The sequence below is a fragment of the Mesoplodon bidens genome (assembly GCF_964165515.1).
Source record: "Mesoplodon bidens genome assembly, chromosome: 11".
NCBI classification, from domain to species: Eukaryota; Metazoa; Chordata; class Mammalia; order Artiodactyla; family Ziphiidae; genus Mesoplodon; species Mesoplodon bidens.
In genome coordinates this window covers 6,293,293-6,304,433 of record NC_138167.1, presented here as the reverse complement: position 1 = coordinate 6,304,433, position 11,141 = coordinate 6,293,293, and the positions used below count along the sequence as shown (strand labels likewise).

Below are 11,141 nucleotides of genomic sequence, written 5' to 3'. Positions count from 1 at the left end.
GCCATAAAAAAGAATGAATTAATGCCATTTGCAGCAACATGGATGGACCTAGAGATTGTCATACTGAGTGAAGTAAGTCAGATAGAGAAAGACAAATATCATATGATATCGCTTATTTGTGGAGTCTAAAAAAATGGTACAAATGAACTTATTTACAAAACAGAATAGAGTCACAGATGTAGAAAACAAACTTATGGTTACCAGGGGGGAAAGTGGGGGTGGGGGGAGGCGGAAGGACAAACTGGGAGATTGGGATTGACATATATACACTTATATAAAAAATAGATAACAAATAAGGACCTACTGTAGAGCACAGGGAACTTTTCTCAATACTCCATAATGACTTATACAGGAAAAGACTAAAAAAGAGTGGACATATGCATATTTATAACTTATTCACTTTGCTGTACACCTGAAACTAACACAACATTGTAAGTCAACTATACTCCAATAAAAATTTTGAAAAAGAAAAGAAATGCAAGTGCTGTCTGTAGGTAATCTGCACAAAATTATTCATTAGACACATTTGATTATGCAAATAATATTAAAAGTTGTTATAACAATCAAGCTTTAGTGATTTAATTATATTTTGCCTATTTTACTTTAATTTTGACATAATTTAACTACAAAACAATAGCTATTTTATGCTTCTAATATATTAGTCCAAAACAAAGTGCAGAAATTTAAAATATTCAATCCAATAACAACAGTATATGAGTCAATATTTCCCCTTTAATTTTTATAAATCTGTAGTGAATGTTTCTCAGTTTTCTTTGGTTGTTTCATGTCCCAAATGGAAGAAAACACCAGCACGAAAGAGAACATCCCTCTTTTAATTACTTCCCTTTTCTGGTTGACTCCACCTCCATTATGAAGTCTTTCTGTTTTTTTGTGGATGTGAAATGATTTTTAGAATTCTTAGTGGTCCTCTTCTTTAGGAGACCATTCCTAGGGAATAATACAAGAAGATTTAAGTATCATAAAACTTTGGAATGGACAAACTCAGAATGGTGCTACATGAAAACTCTGGATGTGCTGGTAAAAGCTTCTCATTTGTTCTATTTACCCTTTAATGGAGTATAGCAATATTCTGGCAGTCAGTGGATCTGATTTTATAGTGATGGGCATCAGGAGGGTAAGTTATAGGAAAAGGGCAATAAGCCTATAAGGCAGTACGTTTTATCTTCCATAGATTCGAAATTGAAGATGTGAGATAAGGATTAGATTTGGCATCAAGTCTGTAAAACTGCTGAGGTGCAATTAAGTAAGGAACTAAAATTAACTGAATTGTATTGAGTTTGAAACTAACAGTCGTTAGAAAAATAGAACAAGTAGGAATGCATATTGATTGAAAGTTGACTCCCTAGAGGACATTTAGAATAACACACCTGAGTGTTGAAATCTACTTCGTAACCTATGTGGATGCATTAAACTTATTTAGCATTCTTACTCTTTTTTTTTTCAAGCGTTTAGACTGAGGTATAACATACCACATGAAAGCATAGGTCATCAATGCACAGTTCAGTGAGTTATCGCAGAGGTGACTATCATAGCATTTTTACTTTTAAATTACTGTTGGGTGAGAGTAAGAAGGAGAATTGAGTGATAGAGCATTTTATGCTATTTTTGGAGATAAGGCCCAATAGTGGGGTTTTCAAATATGACCTTTGTCGCTTTTTCCTCCAATGTATGGTTCAACTACTATTTAGCAGGCACTGTGCCTGGTACTGGTGAAACTGGTGAACATGATGGATATAATTCATTCCCTCATGGAACTTGTCATCTAATAATGTGGATCCGGTAGGCTTGGAGATGAGGGTGTCAGTGGTTGAATATTGCTCTGTGCCTGAAGGGAGAACTGCCCGCTTCTAAGTTTCATCAATGCCTTTTCCGTTTTCCAGGTTTTAAGGCTCAATCTTGCAATGCTTTTTCCATCCCCAACTCTCTTCTAATTCCTCACCCCTAGATTGCCTATAAACATGAACGTTTTCTAAGCTATTTCACTGAGGCTGTATGATCCTGGGTATGAATTTTTCCTGTCTGCCTTGCCATTTAGGGGGAAGGAGATTCTGTCTTGGTTTGATCTTCTTTGTTAACCTCAAACCTCTGAAACCATCTGTCTCCTCCAAAGCCTCTTTTTGGGAAGACTCTACTTTTGCTCTCTTTTGTCTTTTCACAGAATTTAGAAGATGTTCTGCCCACCTAAGTCCCTTCACTATTGCTGTGGTCTCAGTTCTCAGTGCCTGTTTGGTCACCAGTTCCCTTGGTGAGTACATGGTCAGATTTACTCACAACCTTAGCCCACTGTGGCAAGAGTCACTAAAAAGCAAATAATTCTCCTGAAGGCTAAATAGCATCTAAAAACATGCTTCATGGTTTCAAAGTAGAAGATAATAGGAAAATACCTCCATTTCACTTTCCATTTGAGTCAATAAGTTTCAGTCAGATTTTTAACTAGCATTTTTAAAATTCATGGTATTTCCCATATATGTGTGAAATAGGCACTAAGTGCCTTACAGCTGCTCTTTTCATCCTCACCCTCAGCCTTCTTTCTACTGATCTTAGGATTCTGGAGAAACCTACATAGCTTATCCCTATAAAATTTTGTAATATCTTTTTTTATAGTAAACTATCCATGAGAATATATAAATTGACATTATAAAGAATATCAGCCATTAAATAAAGATATCATACAGTATTGGATTACCCAGATTTACTGGTTTTATGTCATTGCTTAATTTGAAGCCTGTGATACTGATATATTTTTTTTAATTTCTATGAAATAACATTCTCCTATTTTACCATGGATAGGTCCAGAAATATTTCTTGAATCTGGCTTTGAAAAATAAATAAGTAATCTAAAGACTAATAGTTTTCTACTTGCTCTTTGGATCTTGACCAATTGCTGCCTTTACCTATTGTTACAGGAGGAACAGACAAGGAGCTGAGGCTGACAGCTGGTGAAAACAAGTGTTCTGGGCGAGTGGAGGTGAAAGTCCAGGAGGAGTGGGGAACTGTGTGTAATAATGGCTGGGACTTGGCTGCAGTCTCCGTTGTTTGTAGGCAGCTGGGATGTCCAACTGTTATCAAAGCCACTGGATGGGCTAATTCCAGTGCAGGCTCTGGACGCATTTGGATGGATCATGTTTCTTGTCGAGGGAATGAATCAACTCTCTGGGACTGCAAACATGATGGGTGGGGAAAGCATAACTGTACTCACCAACAGGATGTTGGAATCACCTGCTCAGGTAAGACTTGCATAAGTCAAGCCTTAACATGAAATGCTTTGTGAAAAAAAATCTATGGGTTAAAAATTAAAAGGAGCCAGTTTTCTGTAAGTAATCTAGTCCATGTATAAAATTACCCAATCCATTGCTAAAAGACCAGAAAACACATGACAAGGCCCATATTTAAAAAAAAATCAAAAGAGATTTTGAATACTACAATCAATGAGGAAGTGACTAGCTTCAATTTCATATTAAGTAATCCTACTATAACTTTCTACTTCTACATAAAAATATCATGATATCTAAGTTAATTCCTTATCCCCTTTCCCCATAAAATGATGCTTTCATGCATTGGCCCATAAATCATGACCCTTTTGCCCATTAATTGATAATCAACTTACTCTATCAGGAAATAAATATTCTTAGCACTAATCCTTTTTTGTTGGAGGAAGGATGTTTTCCAAAGTAGAATTGCTTCTTCCATTGTACAATGCTATTCATTTACTCTTACAAGGTAGTTTTAATTTATAAAACATTTTATAAGTTTCATCTCACTTGTCCTTACAATAGCCCAGACCTTTCTGCTGACAAATCCCAAGGTCATGTTTCTGACCCAGTTCAGATTCCTGGGCTTCCAATTTCTCTTTGCTCATGTCATTGACCTTTATGCAACTTTATCACCACCCAGCCTTTCTATTAGAGATCATCTCCTCCATAGGACTGATTTTAGAAAGGACTAATCTCTATCCAGGCATGGTGGTGTAATGGGAGCAACACAGGCTAGTATCTAGAAAATTGCTCAGCTGCTCATTAAAGCTATTATTTTGAGCAAGTTGCTAAATCTTTCTAAACTCCAGTTTCTGAGCACCCAATGATATAATACATGTAAAGCTGCTGGTACACTGGTAGGTAATAGGTGTTAAAAATTAACATTAGTTTCCTCGTGGCTCACTGCTTCTCATTACCTAGACAACTCATTTCTCTTTCTTCTTCCTTCTCTTCCTCCATTCTTCTCCTCTTCCCCCTTCTTCTCTTCTTCTTGTCTTTTATTGTTAATCATTTTGCAGGGAAAGATAAGAAATAACAATTGTAACATCTACAGCAAAGTTAAAAATGATAATAAATCTTGCCAGGCTCTTACTGTAACTATTGCTGTCTATAGAGTTGACTGTTTAAGCTAAGACATCAGTGTAGTACTTTTAACTCGTGTTCTGTTTTTCATACCTTTACATAAGGATCCTTTATATAAGGATGACATTAATCAAACTTGGTTTTTGAAGTTTATACACCTAAACCTCCAACTGGTGTGTAATAATAGAAAGGGATGTGTAGCCACTCAGGGACTCATGATTTTCATGAGGTTTCTGAATTCATATTTCTGGGGTTTCAGAGTCTGTATTTCTGAGATTCTCTACCCTGGTCAATGCTCAATCCTCAGAGCATCTACTTGGGAAATTCTATTATTGGGAAATTCTATTATTATCACATGCATAATAGTAAAGAGGATAGACTCTGGTGCTAGATTGTTTTTTTGTTTGTTTGGGTTTTTTTACATTGTCTCTACTGTTTTCTGGGTGTTTGATCCTGTGTCAATTATTTAACCTCAGTTTGCTTATCTGTGAAGTAGAGATAGTGGTAATGACACATAATGCTTAATGTTGTTGTGAAGACTGAAGATAGCATATGTAATACATTTGGAACAGCATATGCACATTTTGATTGTAAGCTATTATTATTATTCATGATACAAAATCTTGTTGAGTGGAGGTCCTTGTCTGGAGTTCAGTGCTTTTAAAATTGAATTACTTTTTCAAAAAAGAACTTCTAAGCATTTTATTCAACCACAAACAGTTTCTGGTTTTTAGGTGTCCCAAAATTTCATCCCAAGTCTCTTTTTCTCAGGTATTTTAGTCATCATAGAAAATCTAAGGATGGCATACAGAGAGAATTTTCTTTATGAAAAAGCCATTCTTTGCTAAAAATGATAACAGGTGCTTCGGGGGGGGGGAAAGAAAGCTTTGATTCAGAAAAAAATTGGTAAGAAATAAATTATCTTGATTAATTTTTCCCCCAATTTTTAATGTTTTAAAAAAATTTTGTTATTTATTTATTTATTTTTGGCTGCATTGGGTCTTCATTGCTGTGCATGGGCTTTTCTCTACTTGGGGCGAGCAGGGGCTACTCTTTGTTGCAGTGCGCGGGCTTCTCATTGCAGTGGCTTCTCTTACTATGGAGCACAGGCTCTAGGCACGTGGGCTTCAGTAGCTGTGGCACACAGCTTCAGTAGTTGTGGCTCACGGGCTTAGTTGCTCCGCAGCATGTGGAATCTTCCCGGACCAGAGCTCAAACCTGTGTCCCCTGCATTGGCAGGCGGGTTCTTAACAACTGTGCTACTAGAGAAGTCCTAATGTTTAATGTTTTTGTATACCATTTTGCAAACTATCATGCATGCTTATGCATTTTTTTTTGCTTTTTCCTGTTTTCTAATTTCAAATTCAACTTCAAGCAATCATTCATGCTCTAAACTGATGGTCATAAAAAAAGATTAAAATAAAAATTTTAACCGTTCAACAAATGACTGGTTTTTCATTTTTGCTTCTTTTTAGTATGAACAAATTTTATTTTTTCAAGCTTTTTAAATAAATACTTTGAGACAAACGTATCTATTTCTACATAGAAGTGTTTATTATGCCTCAGCAATGGAAGGAAATAAAACAAAACACAAAGTAAAGTTTAATCTGTAAAAGATTTTTTTACAGATTAATCGTTGGTTGGTTTTCAAAAGATTAAAGTTCTCCAAAATGTGAACAGGGGCAGCATCCAAAATGAAGCGTCATTTTTAAGGATAAGATCAAATCTCAAGTGACTAGAGGAATATTATTTTCTAAAATCACTTCTGAATAAATATTACTCCTGAATTCTGGTCTTTTCTCCACTCTAGATGGATCTGATTTGGAGATGAGGCTGATGAATGGAGGAAACCGGTGCTCAGGAAGGGTAGAGGTCAAATTCCAAGGACAGTGGGGAACTGTGTGTGACGATAACTTCAACATAGATCATGCTTCTGTGGTTTGTAAACAACTTGAATGTGGAAGTGCTGTCAGTTTCTCTGGTTCAGCTAATTTTGGAGAAGGTTCTGGACCAATCTGGTTTGATGATCTTGTATGCAATGGAAATGAGTCAGCTCTCTGGAACTGCAAACATGAAGGATGGGGAAAGCATAATTGCGATCATGCTGAGGATGCTGCAGTGATTTGCTTAGGTAAGGACTGGCCTGTGTTTTTTTTGTTCTCCATGAGAGGACAAAAAAAGGGGATAAAAGTCTCAAAAGGCTGAACTCCTAATGAAGTCTGCTTCTTTTATCGCCTTATTATTACCTAATTTCAGGATGCAGTTCTGATACCTGTGGAATTTTTACCTTAACTGTAATTAGGATAAATAGGTTAGGGGGGAATGATGACAGTGAAATTGAGATCCAAGTCATGAGGGTAGAAGGAAGTGTTTAGAGAATAGTCCACTCCCCCCATCCCTCCAAAAAAAGGAAAAAAAGTTAACTGTTAAAAACAGGTTAAAATTTTGCTTTCTGAATGTTTTGAAGCACCCCCCTTATCACCCTCTACCTACAAAAGTCTCCTCTTTAGCCATTTTGACCCACCCTTTCTTAAACCCACCTTTTCTTAAATTCACAGAATCAAATGATTAAAAAAATTGGTTTCCTATTAAAACTTCATTCATACTAGTGCTATGTTGTGAGCAGGCACACTGTGTCTGTCTGGAAACTTTCATGTTTCACACTTGATTACGGGACAGGGACATGGCTTTGTGTGTACAAGACTGTCACTCTCCTTTCTTCACTTGAGTGCCGAGTTTGAAGAAGACCTAGTAAGTCTTGAACCCCAGGAAATACTTAGGAAACTATAACTAGGGTAAAAATGTCCCTGTATTCACCAGGTATTTTTTTTCAAATGAATGAAATTCAATTCAAACTAACTTTAAAATGAGAGAATACTGGCTCAGAAAACTGGGAAATCCAGGAGGTACAGTTGGCTCCATCCAAGCACTGTGCGGCTTGCAGGATCTTAGTTCCCCGACCAGGGTTTAAGGCTCGGTCACAGCAGTGAAAGCATGGAGTCCTAACCACTGGACAGCCAGGGAATTCCCAAATTGGCTTTTTTCTTGTTGAATAATGTGACCATCTATAGTCTAAACCACAAAGAATGGGATTCCTACAGAAAAGATGGATTCTGTTAGCTGAAGAAAGTGAAAGGGATTTGGCGTAGAAAAAACACAGTATGTACCTTCTGTTTCCCTTTACCCATCAAAATCTTTCTAGGTCCCCAATCAGCATGTTTCTTCTCAGTGTGTTTTATACATGCTGAGTAATCACAATAAACAGCATTGTGACAACAAAAACCAAAACTGCCTGAGGAAAGAAACAATTTATTTATTATAGGATATTACTTAGAATCAAGTTCTGTTCTTTGAGGAATATTGATTGGGGGAAGTTGAAAGTAGTAATGGTGAGGTCCCTTTTCTCTTTGCTTTGCTTTTAAACTACAGAAGTGGTCAGAAAGGGGTCAGGCATGTAATACAAACAAGGTAGTCTGGGTAGGCAATGAAGTCAGAGGCAAAGGTGAGTATTGAGGCAAACAGGAGTGTTTAGGTCCCACCTAGACACCTGCAAATATATATATTTAAAAGGGAAAAAACCCAAACAATTCCAACAAAAAATCTGTGGTGATCAAACAAGCAGATCTCTAGATAAATTTCAGTCCCTGGGCCTCCTGTTAGGAACTCTTCCTATAATGCATGCTCTCCATAGTGAAAAGCCATGTCTTCTTTTTTGTTTTTTAATTTTGATTGATTGATTGATTGATTGATCTTTTCCATTATGGCTTATTACAAGGTATTGAATATAGTTCTCTGTGCTATACAATAGGACCTTGTTGTTTATCCGTTCTATATATAATAGTTTGCATCTGCTAGTCCCAAACTTCCAATCCGTAAAAAGTCCTATCTTCTTGCCTGATCCACTCCTCCTTCCATCTTTAACGATTTTCAGTCGTAATATATCACTGTTTTCTCTATCTCTCCTTATATCTCCCCCCTTAACTCATCTCAGGTACAGCTGTTTAGAGTGCCTTCATTCTTGTTTCTTTATCACTGACTTGTTTTGTTTCCCTCTTACAGAGGGAGCAGACCTGAGCCTGAGACTGGTAGATGGAGTCACTGAATGTTCAGGAAGATTAGAAGTGAAATTCCAAGGAGAATGGGGGACAGTGTGTGATGATGGCTGGGATAGTAACGATGCTTCTGTGGCATGTAAGCAACTGGGATGTCCAACTGCTGTCACTGCCATTGGTCGAGTCAACGCCAGTGAAGGAATTGGACACATTTGGCTTGACAGTGTTTCCTGCCATGGACATGAGTCTGCTCTCTGGCAATGTAAACACCAAGAATGGGGAAAGCATTATTGCAATCATAATGAAGATGCTGGTGTGACATGTTCTGGTAAGTTAAAACAAAACAAAAAGAAAAACAGAGGAGGAAGGACCTGTGTTCTTTAGGAGTAGGAATAGGTGTGAGACGTGACAGAGAGAAATATCTAATAATTTCCTTGTTGGGAATTCTTTTACAGTTGTGAGGAATCTTTAACACATTCTTTATATGACTAGTTTGGTGGGTTGTCTGACTCTATTTTCTATAATAATTTTTCTGACTGCTGTTAGGGACCACACTTCAAATTCTAAATCTACCTGGAGCTCCAAAAGACAAAATGATATAGGTCTTTTCTTTATATCTGATTTGCTTGTGTTTTTTAAGTCACTGACAAGTTTTATTAAGTTTTGAAACTGTAATTCCATTTCTAACCAAATTCATGGTCTATACTGACTCTTCAAAAGGCCAGGAGATGGGTAAGCCAGAATTTCCAGTGTCTCAGTATCTGGGAAGGAACAAGATTTTAAAAATACCCTTTCGGAGCTAACCTCCATATGTATCTATGGCCTAAGTTTATGTTTCTTTTGCAGATGGATCAGATCTGGAACTGAGACTCAAAGGTGGAGGCAGCCACTGTGCTGGGACAGTGGAGGTGGAAATTCAGAAATTGATAGGGAAAGTATGTGACAGAGGCTGGGGACTGAAAGAAGCTGATGTGGTTTGCACGCAGCTGGGATGTGGATCTGCACTCAAAACATCCTATCAAGTTTATTCCAAAATTAAGCCAACAAACACATGGCTGTTTTTAAGCAGCTGTAATGGAAATGAAACTTCTCTTTGGGACTGCAAGAATTGGCAGTGGGGTGGACTTAGTTGTGATCACTATGATGAAGCCAAAGTTACCTGCTCAGGTAAGACTTCAATCAATGTGTTAAGAAGTTGCATTCCAATTTTATTCTTTTACATGTAGCTGTCCAGTTTTCCCAGCGCCACTTATTGAAGAGACTGTCTTTTCTCCATTGTATGTTCTTGCCTCCTCAGTCATAGATTAGATGATCATAGGTGTGTGGATTTATTTCTGGGCTCTCTATCCTGTTCTATTGATCTATGTGTCTGTTTTCGTGCCAGTACCATACTCTTGTTGACTGTAGCTTTGTAGTATAGCCTGCAGTCAAGGATCCTGATTCCTCCAGCTCCGTTCTTCTTTCTCAAGATTGTTTTTGGCTATTTGGGGTCTTCTGTGTTTCCATACAAATTTTAAATTTATTGTTTAGTTCTGTGAAAAAATGCCTTTGGTAATTTGATAGGGATTGCATTAAATTTGTAGATTGCTTTGGGTAGTATGATCATTTTAACCATATTGATTCTTCCAGTCCAGAAACACAGTATATCTTTCCACCTGTTTGAGTCATCTTCAATTTCTTTCATCAGTGTCTTATAGTTTTCTGAGTACAGGTCTTTTGCTTCCTTAGGTAGGTTTATTCCTAGGTATTTTATTCTTTTTTATGTGATGGTAAATGGGATTGTTTCCTTAATTTCTCTTTCTGATAGTTCATTGTTAGTGCATAGAAATGCAACAGATTTCTGTATATTAATTTTGTATCCTGTAACTTTACTGAATTCGTTGATGAGTTCTAGTAGTTTTTTGGTGGCGTCTTTAGGACTTTCTATATACAGTATCATGTCATCTGCAAACAGTGACAGTATTACTTCTTCCTTTCCAGTTTAGATTCCTTCTATTTCTTTCTCTTGTCTGATTGCTGTTCCTAGAACTTTAGATACTATGTTGAATAAAAATGGCAAGAGTGGGCATCCTTGCCTTTGTTCCTGATCCTAGAGGAAATGCTTTCAGCTTTTCACCATTGCGTTTGATATCAGGTAGATTGCCTATCTACACTTCACTTAGTTCTTATTCTGGGGTTTTATCTTGTTCCTTTGTTTGCAACATGTTCCTCTGTTGCCTCATTTTGCCTAACTTGCTGTTTTCAGTTCTACATATCTGGTAGATTGGTTACATTTCCCAAACTTAGAGAAATGGACTTTTGTGGGAAATGTCCTATGCTTTCAGCAGCACACTCCCCTCTGGTCACCAGAGCTATATGCTCTAGGGGTGCCCCCCATGTTGACTGCACAAGTCCTTCTGATGTGTTTGGCATGGGGTAGCTGGCTGCAGAGACCAGGGGTGTCCCAGGACTAGTGCTGTTTCACTGTGGGTTGAGCCAGGTTCTACAATGGGTGATTGCAGAGCCAGGGTTCTCAGATCGAGTGTCATACTGCTGGTGGGTGGAGCTTTTTCCTGACATAGCTGGCTGTGGGTTCCGGGATGTCCCAAAGCTAGTGTTGGCCTGCTGGTGAGTGGAGCTGGTTACTGGGGCAGATGGCTGAGGGGTCCAATATGTCTCAGGGTTGGTGTCCACCTGCTTATCAGTGGGACCAATGTCCAAGGGATCCTGGAGCTGGTGCCCACCTACTGGT

General features: G+C 37.8%; 1 protein-coding gene across 2 annotated transcripts in view; it reads left to right on the top strand.

Moving 5' to 3' along the window:
• The first annotated feature begins 941 nt into the window (after positions 1 to 941).
• Positions 942 to 11,141, top strand: part of CD163 (CD163 molecule) — a 36,535-nt gene continuing 26,335 nt past the window's right edge. For both annotated transcript variants that reach the window (XM_081249178.1, XM_081249179.1), the window contains exons 1-6: positions 942 to 1,038; positions 2,180 to 2,266; positions 2,928 to 3,248; positions 6,169 to 6,489; positions 8,418 to 8,738; positions 9,257 to 9,577. In XM_081249178.1, coding sequence (XP_081105304.1) covers positions 993 to 1,038; positions 2,180 to 2,266; positions 2,928 to 3,248; positions 6,169 to 6,489; positions 8,418 to 8,738; positions 9,257 to 9,577 — 1,417 coding nt within the window. In that variant the 5' untranslated portion in view covers positions 942 to 992. The remainder of the gene's footprint in view (positions 1,039 to 2,179; positions 2,267 to 2,927; positions 3,249 to 6,168; positions 6,490 to 8,417; positions 8,739 to 9,256; positions 9,578 to 11,141) is intronic.